The sequence below is a fragment of the Dermacentor variabilis genome, chromosome 10 (assembly GCF_050947875.1).
Source record: "Dermacentor variabilis isolate Ectoservices chromosome 10, ASM5094787v1, whole genome shotgun sequence".
NCBI lineage: Eukaryota > Metazoa > Arthropoda > Arachnida > Ixodida > Ixodidae > Dermacentor > Dermacentor variabilis.
In genome coordinates, this window is record NC_134577.1 from 83433400 (window position 1) to 83456014 (window position 22615).

At 43.5% G+C, this 22615-nt stretch overlaps 1 protein-coding gene across 2 annotated transcripts in view; it reads right to left on the bottom strand.

Moving 5' to 3' along the window:
* Positions 1 to 806: 806 nt before the first annotated feature.
* Rab3 (RAS oncogene family member Rab3) overlaps positions 807 to 22615 on the bottom strand; it is an 87506-nt gene continuing 65697 nt past the window's right edge. For both annotated transcript variants that reach the window (XM_075673044.1, XM_075673045.1), the window contains exons 2-4: positions 21022 to 21246; positions 15263 to 15381; positions 807 to 10436 (exon numbers count right to left, since the gene is read on the bottom strand). In XM_075673044.1, coding sequence (XP_075529159.1) covers positions 10115 to 10436; positions 15263 to 15381; positions 21022 to 21246 — 666 coding nt within the window. In that variant the 3' untranslated portion in view covers positions 807 to 10114. The remainder of the gene's footprint in view (positions 10437 to 15262; positions 15382 to 21021; positions 21247 to 22615) is intronic.

Genomic DNA, 22615 nt, shown 5'->3' on the forward strand with positions numbered 1-22615 from the left:
ATTATAATGGGTAAAGATAACCAATATAAAATCTGAGTTGTGGCACAATGTTCTAGCCATTACATAAACTTTTTTTAAACAATGCAAGCCTCTGAATACAGGGTCGGCCACTCCGTGGAGGAGCACTTCATTAATATTCGATCGAGGGTGTGCGGAAGCTTCAGTTTGAGATGGAGGCTTACAGGCGTAGTGCTATTAAGAGATGGCAGGCCTAGGTGCCACATTCGCCACTTTTTTTTCCCCCCCACAATGTAACAGAAATACTGAAGTTATGCAGAAGTGATGGCTAACGAAGTTCCATCAAGAGTCAACGACCCTGTACACTGTGCTGTAGAACATGCAGCCAAAACGGGTGTAACAGATGGAATATTGTGAACAGTAACTACACCAGCGCGCACTCCAGAAGCGAAGTGCGCGACATCTGAGCACACCTGCGCGAGGCCGTCCCAAAACTTTTCAACCAAACTGTGGTTGGTGCATTCAAGCCTCCACACAATATACACGCACGCACACACAGAGATAGAGACATAAGAAAGCACAGATGTACAACAGTCTGCTGGCGTTTTTTTTTTCGAATACAGCGAGGAGCACGCGCACTTCTGCAGGCTTGATTTCGAGGAACCGCAGCACCTCTACTAAATTGAACCATCATCGCACTCACTTCCTACCCTACAGACCCACAGGAAAATGTCACGGCACACGCTGCATCACTACGTCCTAGGACCCCCCTACGCATGCATCAGGCAGGTGCCAGGCCAGACCCGCTGTTGCAATGCGTAAAACCCTTGAAAGCAGGCTGAAGTGAACACTGTTAAGTCTTGTCTTTTATTTCTTCACATTGCACTCCCCTATTGTAGTACTTTCACAGAGTTGTTCACATTGTTACAGCAACATTCCTATCATTGCAGGCATACCTTTTTTTTTTTTTAACGTTTCACACAAAGGTTACGACATCACATGAAACCCAGACATGGTATCGTCAAAGGAACCACTACTGCGAGCTCGCACCGACTGGAAAGACTCGGGTTCCATACGTTTCAGACCACAGTTGTGCAAATACACATAGCTTAACCTTTTAAAGAAATGTAATATCTTGTAGCCAACAATCCTGACAAACCAATACAGCAGACTTGCAATAGTTCGAACTCTGGTGACTATGTTAGTTCAAACAAATCTCAAAAATTTTGGCTCACTTGCTACACCAATGCACCTTGAAAAATTGTTCTATTAAAAAAGTGTTGTCGATCAAACCAACCTCTTTTGCTTCCCAGGACACAGAAGTGCAGCTACAGCTGGCTGATGAGGGGATGTTGCTAAGGCTTAAATAGTTAAAGTGTGGGCACATTTTGATATTCACACTTGCCATGTACACTGGTGGGCATCACTTACCTGGTCATGTGTTTATAGTTCTGATATCTCAATACACTTGCCCAATGACTCTATTTCTCCCTTCTCTATCGCAAAAGCAAGCAGCGGCCAGTTGTTTGTTACTGCGGATTGTTTGTGGGTTTATGTATCAACCAATAATTCTGTTTTGTACCAAACCCTTTTGAACAGTTCAAACTAAGGTCTATGGCCCTCTGGAGTGTGAATAAATGCAAGCCGGCTGTATTTCGTATTAAGCATACAATAGAAAATCGCAATTCATACTAGAATGTCACTCCAACAACTTTTCTACACCTGTCCGCTTGTTAAGATAAGGGAAGAAAATAAAAAGTATTGTGGTGGGTTTCAGTGACAAATTCACAAATATATATAGTCTCCTCGCTTTAAATTTAAATGTGTAGGCAATTGCAAACTACTAGACACATTTTCCTTGCATGCTTTTATGTTATCCATAAATATATCATAGGCCACAAAGCCAAGTGGACTAGACAGTGCCGTTTCTTTTTTTTTTCTTTTTGTCTCCGAGCACAAACTGCTTAGAGCATTGTATCAGGTGTTGCAGTGAGAAATGAACTCCAAGTGAGGATCCCTAAACGAACATACTGGCATTCTGGAAATGCTTGATGTGAAGCCATATAAGGGTCATTATAAATGAAATTCCACTGGATTTGCAAAAATGACTAGCTTAGTGCTGACTGAGGAAACTGTAGTTGGTACATTGTTGAGGCATTTTTAACGACTAGAAGAGATCACGAGCCTACTGTTGGAATGCCACTGAAAGATCTGGAGGTCCAATTGTAAACATACAACTAACTTCTCTTGCAAAAAATCAAAATGCAGTAAAAATAAAAGCAACCGTAAATGCCTTGCAAATGTTTCTTTGGTAAAAAATTATTAATGCAAACCTTCAGGAGAGGAAAAAGAAAGATTCACAGCAGAAGTCGCGCAGGGAAAAATGCTTTGATCAAACAACACAGAATATAATCGCACAAAATATAAAGGAGGAAAGCAGTGAAAGATACCAGTATAACACACAGGGTACAACCGAGAAAAATAGGGATGTATCACTGAAATCGTGCCCACACAATTGTTTTGCAATGTTGTGGCTCCCTCTCTTTTAAACTCTCCTTGCATGAAATATTCCAGACATCCTATTTTTCAACAATTATATTACATCATTACTTTTAATTACAGAAAACAGAACGAGCTGGACCATGCAAAAGATATAAAGAAGCATACTATAAATGCAGGCTTTGTGAGTGGGTCCCTTTTCCTTCTACTTTAAAAGATGAAAGTACGTTAAGAGCAACCAATACATGCTTGATGGCAACATAAGACGCTTGTAATGGCAAGTGAATGCACAAACACTAATTCCTGTTATATTAGGTTCAGTTTTATGAGACTGCTGTGTCAGCTGACCAATGTTGCAGACACTGTGGCAGCATGCTGCATGGTGTGTTGACTGCCCATTCCTGCGAATCCAAGTCGTAACGATTATGAGAAGCTCAAAATTTTAGGGATGCCTAAATTTGGACAGTACTCGCTACACAAAAGTGCAGCATCAATTGATGGACAGCCCACATGGAATGCATAGCCAAAAGTTGCTTCAATGCAGTGTTGAGCCAAATCAGTAAAGGATTTGGCTCAAATGACTGGATAACCCAATAGCTAATTTTCAATCGCTGGGTGCATATCAAAGGCAATGAAAGAAAACTGCACTTCTGGCAGGACAATAGGCAGACAACGCAAATGAACGCTTGCGTCGTCTGCTTTGTGTACCATCGAGAAGTGCTATTTTCCATCGATGTTTCACACCTTGCATACATTTAGCAGTGCAAATAAAACCTGTGAGCCAATACCGAAAATGACTGCCAATGTAATCACAGCTAGAACTGTCAGTAGAGCCTGCAGTGCCAATTATGAACAGTATCAAATGTTCATTTCTGGGCTTTACTTGTATCCACTGTACATGCTCCGGTGCAATAACATTTCGCATCTCGCGCATAAGCACTCTTACTACAAGTTAGCGGTCATCTTCAATTGTACTATGGACAATTAAGTTTCAAATTATTCACTGCACAGAACAAGTTTACCAAGTGTTCCAGTCAACACACGCTGCAGCACACCAGCACAGGATGTCTAACATAACAAAAAAAAAAAAAAAAAAAAAGATTGCATTTAAATGGAGTTATCAAAGCAGCAGACAGCTTTGGCATGGCTTCAAACTGGGGTCAAGCTCTAGACGGATCACTTTTGGAAGTGCCACTTTTGTTGTGCGGGATGTATTATGTGTTGCCTAAAGAGGTTCCGCTTATTGGAACCTATTGGCACGACAGGTTGCACATCAGATCTCAAGTGTAACTGTACTGTGTCTTCTGCTTTAACCTCTGGAAGCAGCTGTTACAAGAAAGGAGGAAATTTCGGGTAGTGTGCTCAGCATCAGCAATACTTCCACGTCATGTAATGCCAGTGATTTCTGGGGCTGGCAGACAGCAAAAGCATTTCTTTGACAGCAGAAATGAATGCTGCTCACTGCAGTGATGTGTATTCCAGCGCCAAAAGTGACAGCTCCCAAGCATGACCCCAGGTATGTACATAGCACAATATGATGGCTAGCTTTCCTAATCACATTCCTACAAGCGCTGGCTTCAGACACGAAAACGTAGCATGACACTCGAAAGTCTGCAATTATCATACAAAACATTCATCATGCGATTAAAGAAAGGAAAAGGTGTCGAGAAAGACCAACAGGGGTTGCTTCCTACGCATTTATACGCAACTGCCACTTTCTTCGAGAAAGAAAAACAAAACATCAACAGGTCCGGCCTTCACAAATGCAAGTCCCCTTAATCACTAACAAAAGGGCCACAGTAAAAAAAAATAAATAAATTGTGAGACTATCTTTTTCTTTTTCCACACTTTATCACATCTCCGCCCTAAACTAACAAGAAGAAAGGGTGTCCCCTTTGTTTTTTTTCTGGAATGTGTGTTTGCTTCTTATTGCAGGGCTCTTCTGGTCTCTCTTGCCACCATCTTTTCATTGATAACACCAGGGGAGTTGGGGACGAACAGGGAGGTAAGTGGGGAAACAGGTTGCAGTGGGGAACAATGCTCGTAAGAGAATATATGTACACATTTATACACGGGCAACCAGCATTTACAGAAGTCACACTCATTGTCAACAGGCGCCTTCGTCTCTCCCGCCACAGCGCCAGGGGACACTTACGGCGCCCAAATAAAGGGACCAACCACACTTTGCTCCATTGCAAGAAGGCAATGGGCAGGCGGGTGTTTGTAAACAAGCGGAGACGTACACAGAGAACACACACCTTTTTCATAAATCAGACAACCACACAGCAACAGCCACAAACAGAGGCCTTGCGAGGCTCGATTCACACTGCAGCAATGTTCTGGCGAATCATCTGCAATGGCACAAGCAGGGGCCGTGTTCTCGACCTGTCACTTTTCGGGACGTCCTCACATCTGCGTGGTGCAATGATCAACATGTCGTCTCGCAGGAGAGACGGACATTGTGTTAATGCACTCGACGAACTGTGCGATGTAAAAAACAATGCCGAGTGTGCCATTCCTTCCGTACCATGTGCTTCCACCGAATCAACCAATCAATGCTATCAACCAATCAAGTGATATTCCCAAAGGTTACTGATTTAGAATACAGGCCCCATCTTCCGCCACCATCGCAGAGAAACTACAAACCAGATATGAAAATGACTGGCATCAGCCACCAATTTCCTTCAATACATGATAACTTAGAAAAAAATGTTGGCTGGAGAACAGGTGTACCACCTATCATCTGGATACAGCAGAGTGCCTTCTTGCTGCTGTCTTTTGACCTTTGGCAAGATTCTCAGTGATCAAGAATTTTTGTTTGCTTTTCAGTGCACCTATATAACTGGAACATCACTCAACAGCCAGCAGAAAATTGCTGCACCTGAATCGAGCCCTTTGAAAAACCAGGTGAAATAGATCCCCACGCACTTCTAAAACACTTCAACAACGGGGGGAAATGGGCAGACAGGCTGATTCCTGATGTTAACAAGAAAGAAAACAAAATAAGAGGGCTCCGTTTGACTTCTTCAGACTATTAAGATTTCTCCTGTTTTTCAAGCGCTTTGCTGCGCCTGGTTGAACTGCTGAAAACTCTACGCAATATACAACATGTGCGAAATCCTGCTTCGTTCCAAATTAATATAAGTTCAAACAAGCCCCTGTTGTATGTGTGAAATGTCATGATGACTTGTAAGTTTCTAAATATCAGCATGCCAAGTGAAACAAGCAACAGCATTTTTCATGCATGGATGCTTGCGAACATGGCCTAAAGTCAGTACGGCAGGCATGCAGTCATTTTGTTGCTCAAGAACAGCTGAGATGCTCTTCATCCATAATATCTGACATATGTAATTGACTAGATTTAACGTCCCAAAGCCCCAGTTCAAGTATGAGGCCTGTCAGTAACATTCTGACTGGATTCTGTGGCTTTACGTGCCAAAACCACGTTTTGATTATAGGGCATGCCGTAGTGGGGGACTCCAGATTAATTTTGACCACCGGGGTACCTTGACCGAGCCCCCAATGCATGGGACACTGGCGTTTTTGCATTTCACCCCCGTCGAAATGCAGCCGTGGCAGCCGGGATTTGATCCTGCAGCCTCGTGCTTGGCAGCACAACACCATAGCCACAACACCATAGCGGCGGGTCAGAGTAAAATGCTCTTGAATAATTTTTACCATTACGGGTTTCTTTAACGAACAGCTAAATATAATTGCATAAGCTCCTTTGCACTTTGCTTTTATATTAACCAAAAGCAAAATTAAAGCATTGTTGAGCACTCTGTGAAACTTGAAAGGCTTTCAAGGCCTTGAAATTGCGCATTTCACAATCAAGGGATGAAAGGACTGCAGACCTTGCTTTCTACACAGACGAGCACATTTTGGCAAGACTAGAAAGGCAGAACTTAAAGCACAAACAAGTTGTGTTTACGCTTGATTTTATCAGAATAAAGGTATGGTCTCAGTTGCTTGGCACAGAGAACATTTCCACATTTAATCTTGATAGTGAGTAATTTTGCCCCATTTATGGTCAATAATAGGAAAGAAAAGTAATAACCTGAAAGACGGTATTGTCCACGGGTGCAAAAAGTTTCATGAACACAGCAGAAATGTAAGAAAAGGAAAGGAGAAAAAAAAACATCCTGCGCACAAAACATCTCTCCCTGAATCTCATTGTGATGAGAATACAAAACCTTAATTGGCAGTGCGTGCTATTTTGATTGTGCAGCGTCACTCTAGCATGACAAAATTCTCTGGAAGAAACGAAACATAAAAGGCAGTTGGGAAAAGGCTAAAGGAGTGAAATCTGCTGCTTGTTTAGATTTTAAAGACGCGTATGACCTGGCCTGTGCTGCTTACATAAACTATTTCAGCATGGGGAATTGAATACGTTCTCATAGCAAGGAGCGGATTGATTTCATGAAAAAGGAAACAGTGCCATATTGCATTTCAAATTGGGTCCTGAATTGACTGATTTACAAACAAGGGCGAACAACAGTTGTTTGAACAACGCAATACGTACGCCTGCACTAAGGAACATTTCCCACCGACACAAAAAAAAGTTTGAAGGCACAAGGCAACTTGCAGGAGAGAAATATCACAGTAGATTTGGCTTCATGGTTTACGTTTCTTTTTGTGCTTCAAAAGTACAACTCAACGTGGTCCTTAAGGTAAGTGGAAACAATGCATATTTTATTTGCTAAATTTCGAGGTAAAATTTCGCTAAGCTTGTGCGGACATATCGATATTTCATGCACCTAAGCCTGGCCATAGCAATGAAGTGTCAAGTTTCGGTTGTCAGCTGGTGAGCCCACCAATTAGAATCCTACTGCCTCAGACAATACTGGGAGAGGCGTGCTCCAGTAAACACCTTCGGGGAAAAAAAAAAATGAAGTGCAACAGCCCTAATATGATAACAGATCCTTCCTTACTAAAGTAGCTAGGAAGTGGTGATATGAACCCATTCTGTACTTCACAAAAGCAACAAACCCCAAACGAGACTGTGCTCAATGCGGGAGTGTATAGATAATAAATTTAACCGGCACCTGTTCCACTTGGCCCACTTCTTGGCAGGTCAGCATTACATTTGATACGAGATGAACACAACTGCTTGCAGTGGAGTGAGAGTAGAGTTAATGTGTAGACTAGACCTGAGCTCATTGGCATGGCGAGTACACTGCAAGCCACATCGTAGGTTACAGTGTAAGAAGTACCTGATCAGTAGACAAATAAAATTATTCATTATTGCAAAAATGGTGTGCAAGCAACAAGGATGTCAAAAATAGAAACAAAGACAAGTGCTGTGCTTATCCTATTTTCTATTTTCACCATCCTTGTTGGTTACGCACTTCTTTTCTGCAATGAATGTGGGTCAAAAATGTTAAAAGTTAAATGTTAAAAGTTAAAAAATGACCCAATCCCGAGGAGACATTTTCACTCCTTCAGTTTCGGAGCTACAGTAACATTTTCTAGATTTTGTGTGACTAGCATGAGGCACATTGGCATCCACAGACGATAGCAATTCTGGTGGAATGCCGAGCATGTTGTCTTAAGCACAATGCCAAGAATGCTGTTGACCATATTTAACTGTAGCACAAAAACAAGGAGCATAATTATTTTTAAAAAGAAAGACACACGTCTCCTTTTTCTACTTGTCGTGTCTTTTCTGCGCTACAGTTAAATTTGGTCAACCTATACCAAACTGGCCCAGTTTCCTGTTTTGCTGAAACACTGTTGCTTGTACATGTCGCAAACGGGTCCAGTGCCGCGCGAAATCATGCAACAGGGCTTTATACCCGGAAGTGGACAAACGAGAATGCCGGCTCTGTTCGGCACCAGCTTATTGGCATTTGCGAATCAAAGCAGAACGCTTAGCCTCCGCCATCAGGGCTACCCCGACGTAATGTGTACACCCGCACAGTTCAGCAGTCACCCAGGCGCAGCCTTCGCTCTTCTTAGCGGCAGTCAAGCTGGCAGCGGTCACAGCAGCAACAACAACAGCAAGGGAGCAGCGCGCGCTTAGTACTGAGGGGGTTGTGGACACTAGGGATCAGGGCCCCTCCAATCTGCCTGCGCTGTTATCAGACGACTCTGGCTGTACGGCACTCGGCTCGCCTTGCTTTGGACAGTAGCACCCTCTGTGCCAAGCTCTTTGCTTTGCCAGCTGCATGCAGTTTCCCGTTGAAAGAATTTCAGATGTTGCCGGCCTCACACCTCTCAGGTGTGTTCAACCATTCGCCGTGCGGTACTGATTTGCACGCAGGTATAATGCCAACGCAGAGGGTACTGCAGTGGAACACAGAGCAGAAGATGTACTCTGGGATTGTGTTCTACAATGGTCTGTTATGGGCATTCCATTTTCAGCAGCTGTTGATTAGTCAAACTAGCAGAAGCTCACGTGACAAAAATATTTGGGGCGGTCTGCACAAGCTTCAGCAGCTACATGTCATGGAGCCCGTTCACACTGGCCACTAGCAGAGGTAGTGTAACCAAGTTGGTTGCCAATGGTTGCTTTGATAAAAGAGCGACTGCTTTTGGTCAGTCACTCCCTGCTTGATTATTCAGTCGCACAACGGCAGTCGCAAACCTACTGAACCAATCAGTGGCACAGGAGCAGAACGTCTGTTTATTTTACGCGGCAAAGGCAGAGTGAGCAGACATGAATGACATCAATTGCGGGCCTTTTCAGTGTAGCGAAGGGCCGGCTGCACCTGCCAGTGTGAACAATGGCCACCTTGAGTCACTTGTTGCTCGCCATTCTCAGTCAGTCGTGCGACCTCTGTCATTTGCCGGTGTGAATGCACCCATAGGCCGCGAACAGTTGACAGTACTATCATTGATTTACGACTGTCCTGTGCCATGGCGAGATTTGAGACACGGACCGAAAGCACACAGGACCCGCGTCAAGCGCGACAAAGGCATTTGCTCACTGTGGACATTAGAGGCGCGGTTATGTTTTCTCTCAGCGTAACAGTCATGTCTCGTTGCCATCAGGTAGAAGGTGGCAAAAACACTGTGATCTTGGGCAATGCCTTCCGCAACAGTGACAGGGCAGCAATTAATTGCTCCAAATTTAGGAAATTATGTTCACTCTGTTGATTTGGCGCAAGCTTGCATCTTACCTGTGAGCTCCATATTACATGCCCCCCCACCACGAACTATGGGCTTAATGAGGCTTGGAAGAGGGCTAGCTCGTAAACTTCACTCGTCCTCGCACTAACAGTGAAACAAGACGACTAAACATTGCAATAAATGCCAGCTAGTCTGCTTCACACATGCAGTCTTGTTTCTTTGTGTTCGTGTCATGTCCTGTTGCTTTATTTACCGTTAGTTTAAGTTGATTTAACCATCAATTCTGCAAGAAAGAAAGCAACCCTGCACTTAATCAACAAGAAGGAATGAGCTTTCTCACATATAAAAGCAACAGAAAGCTGCTCTAAAATGAAACACAGAATTCACCATTAGTTTTTTTTAGGCACTGGGCTGGATGCTACGCTGCACGAGAGTGAAAGTATCGCTGAAAGTGATCGACCGAGAACACAGCCCCAGCACCAGTCTGCCGCGAGCAAGCCAAGTGCCGCCTGGCCTCAACCAGCGGCTTGATGGACAGAGGCTGACCGGAGGGGACAGGGGCGAGGAGGAAGAGGAGGAAGGAACTCTAGCACTGGCAGGAGGCATTCGGAGGTGCGGCGGGGTTGTCGGTGAGGTGCGTGCCCTTGGCGCCGCCGCCCGCCAGGAGCGCGGGGTCCGAGTCGAGGCTCTCGGACATCTTGTCGCAGATGATGTCGACGAGGCGCTCGAAGACGGCCTTGACATTGACATTTTCTTTGGCCGACGTCTCAAAGAACTCCAGTCCGAGCTGGTCGGCCAGCTGTCGACCGCGCTCGGCGCTCACCACTCTTTCGTCTTCCATGTCACACTTGTTGCCCACCAAGATAACTTGGGCGTTGTCCCACGAGTATGTCTTGATCTGCGTCACCCTGCGAGACACAACAAAAGAGCAGAGCGGCAGGCTTGTCAGCATTCACAGATCTCTGTATGCAAACACAGTTGCCACAACTGAAAAGCTTTAGTGATTTCGGCAATATCCGTGCGCCCCCCTGGCAATATATTATGTGCACTCTACCCTGGAAGCTGGTGGCTGCAGTCTTGTTCCCTGTTTCTAAAGCCCCCATATTAAAGATACCATACTTGAAAACTGAGGAAAACTATTAGCTGACTTCGCTCATGCGAGATCACATAGTAGCTCACTGGGCCCAACCAGACTTTGTGCACAGGCACCCACGAGAAATATTACTTGATGGGAATTTTTGCCTCCCAGATAAAATAAAGATAGATAAAGCAGGTACGCTTCAGCCGATTCGACTGGACATTGCCTTCCCTCAATGGTTTGCCCGTCTTGTTGGCCGTGCGGACAGCTTGAACTGTGAACACTACAAACTGCCTGAATTTTTGCAACACATGTTTTGCGAGTGCCCCTAGTATGTGCCATAGTGGAACACACTGCCTTCTACTGTGACAGGCAGTGCAAGGCAACTACTGTTGGCGGGTACCGTTTTAACAGCAACTTGTGATCACACAGGAGCAAAAACAGCCACAAGGGCTGTTCTTGTCTATACAAAGAGCACCGGACTAGACTCGAGACTTTAGAGAGACCACTGAATCATGTGGTTATTGTATACAGTGTTCTTTTTTTTAGACAATACAGATTTTTAAATAAAAAAGCTATAAGTAAATGAGTGGCACTTTTGCAGAGGACTTCCAAAGCAAGGTGAACATACTTTGCTGCTAATAACGTGAGCTTCAGAAGACTGATTAACGACACTTCATTAATTAACTTTTTAATGCGATAGCGTTAAGGAGCCCGTGTCGCAGAAAATCCGGCGCCGGCGTCTGCATCCTGTGTCAGACGTCACATTGGCAAAAAGAATTCCGAACCAAATTCTGAACCACGCATACCCAGTCACTTCTCTACCACCAAAGTTGCTCATACCTTGTCTTTCACTCTTTATAAAGTTATTCCTTGGAATTTTGAGAATGGCAGCCCCCAAACAAATGTAATGGGAAAAAAAACACCGACAGTGCATGTCCTTTTTGTTAGCTCTTCTCAGACTGAAACATTAAAAAGGCAAAACAATAACAGGAGATCGAGCCACGCAAGAGGCCGCGTTTCTACCAGAAAGCTTGCCTTCATGCATAGCGTTCGCAGCCAATGTTTCCAGGTAAACGTTACGGTTACATAAGCTGCAGTTGCCAGGAAGCATGAAAAGCAGTAAAGGGTCTTTGAACGCTGTTGCATTCCACGCTTAAAGGTGAAGCTTAAGCGTCCTCAAGATGTTTATTAGTGCCTTGGGAGCATTTGTTTAAATGGTGAATTTGAAGGCAGTCACATTTCAATGCACCCTCATTTCTTGGGAATCTCAATATCACACGTAACTTGAAATATTCATCACCGAATTTGAGGCAATGTCGACACTGAGCGCGTCCCTCTGGGCTTCAGACGGCAACACCCTATAATGAAGTGTAGGGCAAAGTTTGAATTAAAGCATGCCACAGCAAATCCTGGCCCAACACACAGCCCCACATGCTTGCCAGGCAAAGCATGCTGTATCAGTAGCTGCTGCGACTGGCCGAGATGCTTGGTTTTCAACTTCCTCGCGCTTGTTGTCACTGGGCGTTTCAGTGTGATATAACAGAGGCACCACCTTTTCCGCGCTCCTGCGGCACTGGGTTTCAATATTGCCTGGATTTACTGCTGAAATTCTATGATAAATATCTCAAATTAGGTGAGACCTTTAATATTTTTTAAATATAATGGTGCATTAGAATGTGACTGCCTTCAAATTCACCATTTAAACAACAGCCCCTAAGGCACCAATAAAAAGAAGCTAATTAATAATTTTGTTTTATTTAGTCTTCTGAAGCTCACATTATTAGCAGCAAAGTATGTCTCCGAGGAAGTCGTCTACAAAAATGCCACGTTCGCTGCGCTTATAGCCATATTATAAAAAAGTCTGTCTTGTCTAAAATAAACACCCTGTATATAGGCATCTCTTTTCCTGTTCTCATCATCGTCTTTTGTCATTCATTATTGTCCCCTTTCCTCCTTACCCTGTTTACAGTAGCAGGCTATAGCATACTACCTCAGGCTGACCTATCTGCCTTTCCCACAACACTAAGTTTTGCTCCCTCTCCTGGTTCTCTGGTGCCTTCTGCAACTGTCACGTGTCTCAGCTTGTACGCCGAGTATTATCCTAATGGCTTAAAAATTGTGCAATGTGCTTCATCCACGACGTTGTGCAATTTTTAGCAGTCCTACAAACACTTGTCATGTCTTCATAATCAGGCACCTGCTTTGGGTAGCCTCACTGAAATGTTAACAGAGACACAGCCAGAATGCAGCGCAGTGTCCGGAACCCAGATGGAATGTGACCACTGAAGTTTCATTGGCTCGCTTCACCTGCAATCACCACACACTGTAAAGCTAAAGGGACACTAAGGGGCAACAGTGAATCAGTTTAGACTAACACAGTATTCTTCCAAAACTTTCATTTTCCCAGTCATCTTGCACAGCAACATTGATTACAACTGGACAAAACAAAGGCCAACTTCCTTTCTTGAGTTTTGTGCTGAAACCTCAGCGTTGATAACATAAATTCGCGTAAGGGCCGCACCCCCAACTTGGCAGCCCAAAATTTGGAGAGAGAAAAATAAATTTCCATCAGAGAAGCAATCGCGTTTGGTGCCTTGATGCGGCATGCAGGTATCGGCAAACTTTTGCAGGCTGTGTACTTCCGCATGCCCCTACTAAATGGCGAGGCCTGCGCATTGACCTCTGATGCAATGGTGCGTTTGGGTGTGCAGTAGTCGGTGGCTGCGCCGGCACAATTTTGACCAAAAGGTTCAGTCCAATGTAAGGGCTGTACCTCGTCAAAATTGTGAAAAAAAAAAAGTGAGGCCCTTACATGAATCTATGTGGTATATTAGACTGATGTAATGAATTTTGAATTATTATCTCGTATCAGAGACATTCTGATGCAGTAATATTTTCAAAATTATAAGCCTTTTTGTTCCTAAACAGTCAAACCTTAATAGATGTAACTTAGATGTAACAAATTATTGAAGTAATGATGAATTTTTTTTTCTCGCCTATATCAGTGTGTAACAGAAACATGCTCATAATGAATATCGGATATAATGAAAGGTAGTTTTGTGTCAGTTGAGATTTTTTTATCACGAAGCCTGACCTAGAATGCAATGCAGTCCGCCACCAATAAACATCTAATTAGAGCCAAATAGACACCGTCGAAATCATGGACATCATGATGAGTTGGCGCAGGTCTAAGCACCAGGACCAGCCATATTTCATTTCATTTATGGGTTTTTTCAATCTTGCCAAGCCTCTGCTCATGTCAAGGGTGGCCGTTCTGTTATTGTAGAAGCATAATTTGCTATGTTAACGTAACATTCCTATTTAGCGCCTCTTTAAAATGAGCAGCATCTGTCACTCTGCATGAGTGCAAGTTATGGGTGAATGGACTATAGTACTGTGCAAATAAGTTAACCCTTCATTGACGACTGTTGCCTACAGGTAACATACCAGAAAAAAAATGTTTCTTGCCGAGTTTCCATATTGTGTATGAAGTTTCTGGCTAAATGTCTTCAGCCAGCACTGAATGACAGCCAGCAAGCATCATTTTCTGGTTTGCAGCAGAAGCGCAGGGCGAGGAAGAAGTTTGGCAGGTGACTCGCTTTCTTTTGAAAGCGTGGTCAGGGGAGACAGACCAACGCAAGATATCTGGTTGCACTGGAGTCACACGTGATGTGAAGGGATTGAAATGAACACCTGTGGCTCACATATGATGAGAGCTGTCTGTACAAAGTCCAAACAAAACCTTACGTAGCTAGCAGTGAAGCCCACTTTCAGTTTACTGCATGTGGTTTCCACCCTGTTGCTGAAAAAAGTTTATGCAAAATATTTTTCCTTTTCGTTGATTATAGTCCTTCTCCATGTGTTTTGCAATCTGGATAGAAACTGAATATTTTTTCAGATATTTATATGTGCTGTCATTAAAAGGTTAATGTAGTGGACAAGCCAAGAGCCATGTGTTGCTGTCTCGTGAGCGCTGCGGGAAATGTGTGCACTGTGTGCGATAAAGTCCTTCAGTTAGTTAGCACTGGCATTTGTTGTTTCACTTGCTTCACTTTCTCATGCTGTTATTGCTCTCTAAGACACTGAACCAATAACGCCCCATTTACACCTTGCTGTGCGTGGGCTCATGTAATGAGACGTAATCTTGCCTCATCTGTGGAATGTGTTGTCACAGGTCAATCCAACTTTGTATCCCTCGGGGCACTTCATATTCTCATGGAAGAATCGTTGCCACGAATTTATTTATCAGTGCTGTTGCCTCGGCAAACACAGAGACCGCTTAAAGTACTCCAGTGTTACTAGTATTTCTGGCCATTTCGTACTTTTTTTTACATGCTCCAGTATGTGCTCCCCTGTTTGTAAGAATGCTATAGACAACTGAACAGATAAACAAACTAAATATAGATGAGTCTTTTGCAAATATTTTTGGCGAACATTAGCTGTCAAGCATTATATGAGCTGGTGCAAAAAAAAAAAAAAAAAGCAGACTGCTTCCTTTAGTGCAACATGCACATCGAGCTCAAGGTCTGCTGATGTCACCTCAACCAGCAAAACAAATCAGTAAATAAAACACAGACACTATTATTAAGAACTGCAGCTCCCTGTCCTTAACATACATGGCAGTATAGGAAGAGACTGCTGGCTCAGACTCACCAGTCTTGGACACTGTTGAAAGACTCTTCGTTAGTAACATCATACATTAGGATGAAACCCATAGCCCCACGGTAGTAGGCCGTTGTGATTGTTCGGTAGCGCTCCTGGCCAGCTGTGTCCTGCAAAGAACCGCAGCAACACAAAGGTACCTCAGAGCTTGCTACACCAAATGTGATGACATAGCTGAGTGATTTTTGCATCTCAGCATTACGTTTGAGCAAAGAGCAATGTCATAGTACTGTAGAGGGTTTCATTAACTCAAAGACAAGTGCATCAATTGCATTTCGTTAACATGGTACAAAACTCGGACAGTAAAGATAAGAGCTCGTGCTAGAGAAAAATCTCTCTTTGTACAAAGACAGTTTCGTCACCTAAAAAATTCTGTAAGTGGTGGACTGAGTGTCGCCCACCCACAACGCCTTGGTCGCCACAGCAGCTTGGCTAGACCGAAAGAAATCAACTTTGACACTGTGACATTGTGGCTACCTGAAGCATAAGCAGAGGTGCAAAGGTATCCCAGCTAGCATTCACACCTGGATATTAGTGGAAGAGCACCTCTATGCACAGGAGGCATACAATCTCAAAAACTGTTTCAGCTTTCGAGGTAGCACACCTGTGGTCGCCTGTATGTTGCTGCATGAAGCCTTTACTTCAAACAGGCAACAGTTAATGATGAGGTGAAACAGCATTGTAGGATGAAGTACACATGAAAAAAAAAATCTAGCGTGCCCTGCCGTCACACATTCGTGATGCTATACTTCCGTTTCCTACTGCGCAGGCTAAGAGGTTATTCGCAGCGACTGCATTCCCAACTGAAAAATAGTGCATGCCACATGAACCAAATAAACAGGGATGGGTTATAAGTAACTTCACATATTGTTGATTTCGTAAGCTGTAGTCACAATATGTACATAAAGAAATTAGTACTACGTAGAGGATGTAACATATCTCAACCTATCCACCACGAGACGGGTGAATTACACGTTAGAACACAAACTGCACTCTCTACACAGGTTCCATAGTACACTGCCTACATTCATAACCTAAACATTACGTGTTGCATATTTGAAGCAACAATGGCATACAAACAACATTTGATTTCATGCAACAATATCTCCAAATGTTATAGTTGTAGTATATGAAGAAGTTATTCAGTAGACCACACAGACATCAAAAGCCAATTAACTACCAAGTACTAACATAGCTTTCACAGCATCTGCTACTAAGTACGAAATAGAGTATAACCTGCTTGTGACTACCACATCACATCATTGATGAATCGCGAGAAAGAAATCATTATGCACGTGCTAGTTAAGTAGACCTCAATAATGACCAATTCAAGAAAATAAAATCACTATGTGCCATTTTTCTGCATATTGAAAACAGTAACCCTGCAGAAGAAGAGCCATCTGGCGGAGCTAGTAAGGTAAATTAAAAGAGGGGGAATGGGGGAAGAAGAAAGCACAAACGGAACACAAAGAGCATGGAGAAATGGACAACATAAGAACACCACCATTCAATCATGTAGTCACAATCAGACACTACGCAAAATCATCGATGCATCATATATCGAACAGAAAGCTATCATCGGGGCGTGTACTTTGTAAAATTCCATTTCACTTTCCATTCTTTTCTTACAATGCGGCATGCTGAGTGGCCGATCCCAGCAGTAACGATTTTGTTGCAGTGTGCGAGAGTCATGTCTGAGCCAATGATGACGGGCGAAAAGAGTGGAAAATGAAATTAAAATTATAAAAAAATGCAGCCACAGGCTTTCGTTCTGATGAGCGATAAAGAATTTACTGGCATAAATGGTCACGTATCATCATTCTGCCTTCTTGTGGCCTTTCCTTCTTTCTTCTTTGTTGCCTAATTTTCGTGATTACCTATATTCTGTACAGATTCCAATAAAAGCTTTAGCGATAGGGTAAGCGTAAGTGCTGTGCATCTTTCTTTTTTCTTTTCAGAACTATTTATTCCATTCTTGCTTCTTTTTTCACCATTACTCAACCTGCAGCTGTACTCATTCATTCAAACAAATACTTCCTGGACAAAAAAAAAACAAAGAAATATCTTTTACAATAGGCACATTTAGAACCTTGAGGCAAGTTTGCAAATGCGCTCTACTTTATACTGGTACTTATGTATACTGTTCTCACAGAAACTAAGCGGCTGCAGCAGATGGAAATCACACCTTCTATTTGGTGCTCAATACCTGACAGGCATAGGTGCTGAGACAATGAGGTTCAAGGATAATCTCATTGCATCTGCATCTAAGCCACCAAATTCCGAATTGTTTTAGGGATTAAACAAAATTATGGAGTTTTACGTGCCAAAAACATGATCTCATTATGAGGCGCGCCGTAGTAGAGGACTCTGGAATATTTTGGATGGCCTAAGGTTCCTTAACATGCACCTAAAACTAAGTACCACGGGTGTTTTTGCATTTCACCCCCATCGAAATGCAGGCGCCGTGGCCAGGATTGTCTTAGGGATTACCAAAATCTTCAGATTACGAAAGAGAGTTACGAAATGAAATATGATGCATTTTACAAACATAAAAAAAATGCAGACCTATGTGCTGTGAGAATCAATGTTAACCAAAGCATTTTGTGAGTAGATGGTTATTTAGCCTTGTTTGGGTATGCACGAAGTGTGATCAGGTGGCACAGAATGCTCAAGAAAAGCAAGTAACTATACATGTGATATGAGCGTGTATGTGACAACAATATGACATTGGAGAGATTCAGCAGGGCCGTGCTACCGTAAAGTAAGTGCGGTATACGGTACAATAATACTGTTTTATGCTACCATACCGCAATGGCCGAAAACATTTTATTTCTACGTGTTGCTCGATGTGTAAGGTAACATGATAACAATGATAGTGGCTAATATTCAGGCCTTGCAATATAAAACAACTACTGTATTTACTCACATAATGTCTTCAAAAATTGACGCAAATTCAGGGGTGCGATTATTATGCGGGTTAAATTTCCCGCAAAAAGAAAACTTTTTTTTTTTCATCCCGCATTTGCTGCAGAATGACAACAGGTCAACGAATAGGCGGCTGCCGCTGTATGTAGTGCGGGACACCAAAACAAAAGTGGCGGCCGGTGGAGCAAGCCAAACGCGCCGAACGCGCTTTTTTTCCTTCTCGTGAGTACATTACGTGCATTGAAACAGTTTCTTCCATATCAGTAATGAATAATATTGTTAATATCGGCAAGTTTGTGGCAATAACGTAACCATGTTCACTATGAGGGGACAGAAACAGATGGGCGCGCTTAGACGCCAGTGACATAGGAACATATGGCGGGCAGGCGGCGGAAACTGCGGCATTTGTCTTCACTACTATCCTAATATGGCACGTTTCTGCTAAGGGTGGGCGAATATCTTAGCTGTGTTACAAGCGTCGGCGTATGAACAAGGTACACTTCTAACGTATCAATGTAAACGTGGCTGCTATCGTTGCCGCTCGCAATTTGTTGCGTGCCCACAAGTGCAGACGAGAAGGATCGAAAGGCGCCTTTTTTTTGTTGTTGTTGACCGCAACCATTATAAAGCCTACACATAATAAAGGCAAGTTTCGTTGTAGCTTTTTTTTGTCATGGAAGTGCAGAAAGGGATGAAAGAAACGAAATGGGGCATCTGCTTAAGAATGTTTGGGGCGTGCAGACCACTTGGTTTGTCTTGAAGAGTCGTTCGTGTAGCATTCAACAGATGGTAAGCGCGATCATTATTAGCTAGACTTGGCACATGACATATCACTGTGGCAAGTTCGGGGTGCGATCATTACATGGGAAATATAAAAAAAAGCGAATTTTGACGTCAAAATTCAGGGGTGCAATCATTGCACGAGTGCGATAATTATGCAAGTAAATACGGTATGTGCTGAGCACGAAATATTTGTTTTGGTGATTATTTGAGTGCTTTAGCTTGTGCATACACATAGTATTAGTCTTTATGGAAGTGCCGGGTTACGGTAAACATGGTTTCCAGTAATAATGCTGGTCGCAACATCTTGTGACATTTTTTGTCTAACAACATGTGAACAAAGCATGCTTTCTGACAGCGCATTTCCTTTCTCCTGCGATCCTCCCATGTACGCAAGCTGCCACAAGTGAAGAGTGGTTATTCACCTGTTTCGTCATGGCGTCGGCTTTACGCATTCTCTGTCTCCTCTTTCTACCATTCTATCTGTCCTCTTGGCTGTTGCGTGTGTGTACAAAGGTAAACGCTGCAGCTTCTGCAATGCTTTTGCGGGGGGCTCACGCATAATTACAGCTTTCCAGAGAGCATTGTGTCGACGGCCAGAGAATTCCAGAGGGCATTGTTGCGATGCCCCGGTGTTTGTTGGAAAGGTCTCATAGACGCCTCTCCCACGCCCCTGCCATGTACATTACACATGTTCTCAACCACCGCGTGATGCAGAGTGCAAGACAGCAGCAGCAGTAGAAAAGTCGAAGGAAGAGGCAAAGAAACCTTTGCTTTAAAAGAATTTTCTAAGTAAACTTTGCCTTTAGCTGTGGCTATGCACACCCCCAGCCACGAAACCACATAGCAAAAAATTACGTGGATTCCATGCACTGTTGGAATCGATGTAAGCAAAGCTTTCTGTGCTGTTTGCTTTGATTGATGATAATCAACGGTGATGTTGACGGCGAATGTTTTTCTTCAACATTTAGTCCAACACGAGAGTAGTGAGCTGATGTTAAATGTCACCTTGCGTATGCACAACTGCTGTTTGTCTGTGTAGTACACAGAACACACAGGGAGACATGTTTACTTGAGGCACTGTTGTATGCCATTGTTCGTAGTCTCTGAGAGGGATGAGCATTGTCACATGGCACATCACCTCACATGGCACATCGCATCGTGGCACAAATGTTAAAATTTAAATGAGTTATGGCTCTGCACATGCCAAAAATGCAATCAGATTATGAGGCACACTGCAGTGGCAGACTGCAGATTAATTTTGACACACTGGTGTTCTTTGACGTGTATTTATATTGAAGTGCACGAGCATTTTTGTATTTTGCTCCTGTCAAAATGCGGCTGCTGTCGTCAAGCTTGAACCCATGACCTCGAGCAATGCCATGTCTGCAAAGCTACCGCAGCGGGCACAGAAGTATTGATTTGACTTGCAACCGCTTCCGCAGCTTCGCTTAAACCCTACGGTGCTTTAATATGGCTTTGCATCTGCACGCCCTGCGTCAGTTGTCCACTTGACAAATTTGCGCGGTGTTTTGCAGAAATAGCAGAAACGTACCGTACCGTAACTTCACGTTTCCCCCAACCGCTCTCGTGTCTATAGCGGCAGCGTTTCCTTGCCTTCTGACGTCATCTATCCCCCCCCCCCCCCCCCCCGCTGTATGAAAACTGCGAGTGAAGAGTGATGCTTCTACCAATTTTCTGCCTAGTCTCCCTACCTGCTCTCTACCATTCTGTCTACCATCACTCTGGCCTTTCACCTTAGTATAAAGGTAAGCGCTGCAGTTTTGCGGGGGGGTCACAGATAATTACAGCTGTCAAGAGGCTAATGTGGCGTAACCCAGGGAGCTGCAGAGGGCATTGCGCTCGTGCAACGCCACGATGGAAAGGTCCAAACAAGTTTCTCATGTTGCCTTTCCTCTCTGCCACGCTCCTTACATGTATATACACACTCTGAACCACTCCCTGACACAGCCTGCAAGACAGCAGCAGCAGCAGTAGTGGAAAAGTAAAAGGAAGGGGCAAATGCTTTAAAAGAAATTGCTCACCCAAATTTGGAGCTTGACCCTCTTGTCATGTCGGAAGACCGTCTTGACTTTGAAGTCTATGCCTACCGTGGACACAAAGGCTGACGTAAAGGAGTCGTCTGCGTAGCGGAACAGGAATGACGTTTTGCCAACACTGCTGTTTCCAATAATGAGGATTTTGAACATGTAATCAAAGTTCTGGTCCACTGCATCCTTTTGCCACTTTTGGTCCTGCGTTCCCGCCATCTGCACACAAAGGGAAAGAGAGAGTGAAAGAGAGAAAGTCACATCAGGAAGCATGGCCAGGACATGGGAGTTTCCACAACACTAAGAATTGAATCAAATTGTGGAGTTTACGTTCACATGAATTCTTAATTTGGCATTCTGGTACATATGTAGCACAATATGCTGGTGGCAGAGAATAAAAACCGCAAAAGGCCTGATGGGGTCTGTGCACAATCATTGCACTTTGACAAAGACAAAACAAAATGTCTGAATGCGACAAACATACAATGATACAACTATACATGTAACATATCACAAAACTGCACAATGAGTTATCAGGGATGCCGTAGTGGCGGACTCTGGATTAATGATGACCACCTGGGGTTCTTTTAACGTACGCTGAAAGCAAGGAACACAAGCACTCTTGCATATTATCTCCACTGGAATGCGGTCGTTGCAGCTGGTGATTGAACCCACAAACTCATGCTTACCAGTGCAGTGGCATAGCTACTGAGCTACTGGAGTGGGTTTTTCACAACTCTTAAATCCCTAATTTTTAAAGTTAATCTTTTTCTGGATCTTCCCCACACTCTATGTGGACAGCTGGTTGTCTGACCAAGTAAACCGGGTTGATCCCAGAGACAGTGTAAAAAGTGACTTGGTGGGCTGCTTTTGATATCAAAGCATGATATGCGTCCTCGCAATGGTTTTCATGTACTTAGTAATGTGGGTCAACCCTAGAGGCAGCATGTCACTGCATCGCTACACCTCATGGCCCTGACCGAAAGAGCTAATAAATTTTAGCAGGTATACTGGGAATCTATCGCTTGGCTACGGCGATCATCCTCCAATGGCTTCTACCCAATTTCTACTTCACCAAATTACTGCGCCACACCACTGCTACCATATACCAAACACTGAATGTAACATGATAGTGCTGCTTGTTTCATTACAGGTGACTATAGCTGTCATTGCAGTGTTAAAAAATTAAACGTAATGCCTACAGCCACAGCATTCTTGCGGCAGGATAGTTCTCCTTGTGTTGTTTCCTCAATAATTTCACTGCACAAAATCATGCCCTTTTCACTGTACGCATGTTGGCACACTCGCATAGTCGGCAGTCTCAAGTATTACTATTAGAATAGGCACATTCAATTCATATGCATTGCAAAGGGTCATCTCATTGCGGAAAGATCTTCTCGATGTTATTGTTGACATATTCAACCACGATACATTCTGCGAGCATTGAGAGTCTCTCAATGCCTAGCATTATTCCACAACAGATTTGACTAAATCTGTGTATTATGTGTGAGTGCTTGTTTTATCATTGGTTTTTTTTTTTTGATGCTATATTAATTCTTTTAGGATTGTCAGCATCACAGCAGCTGCC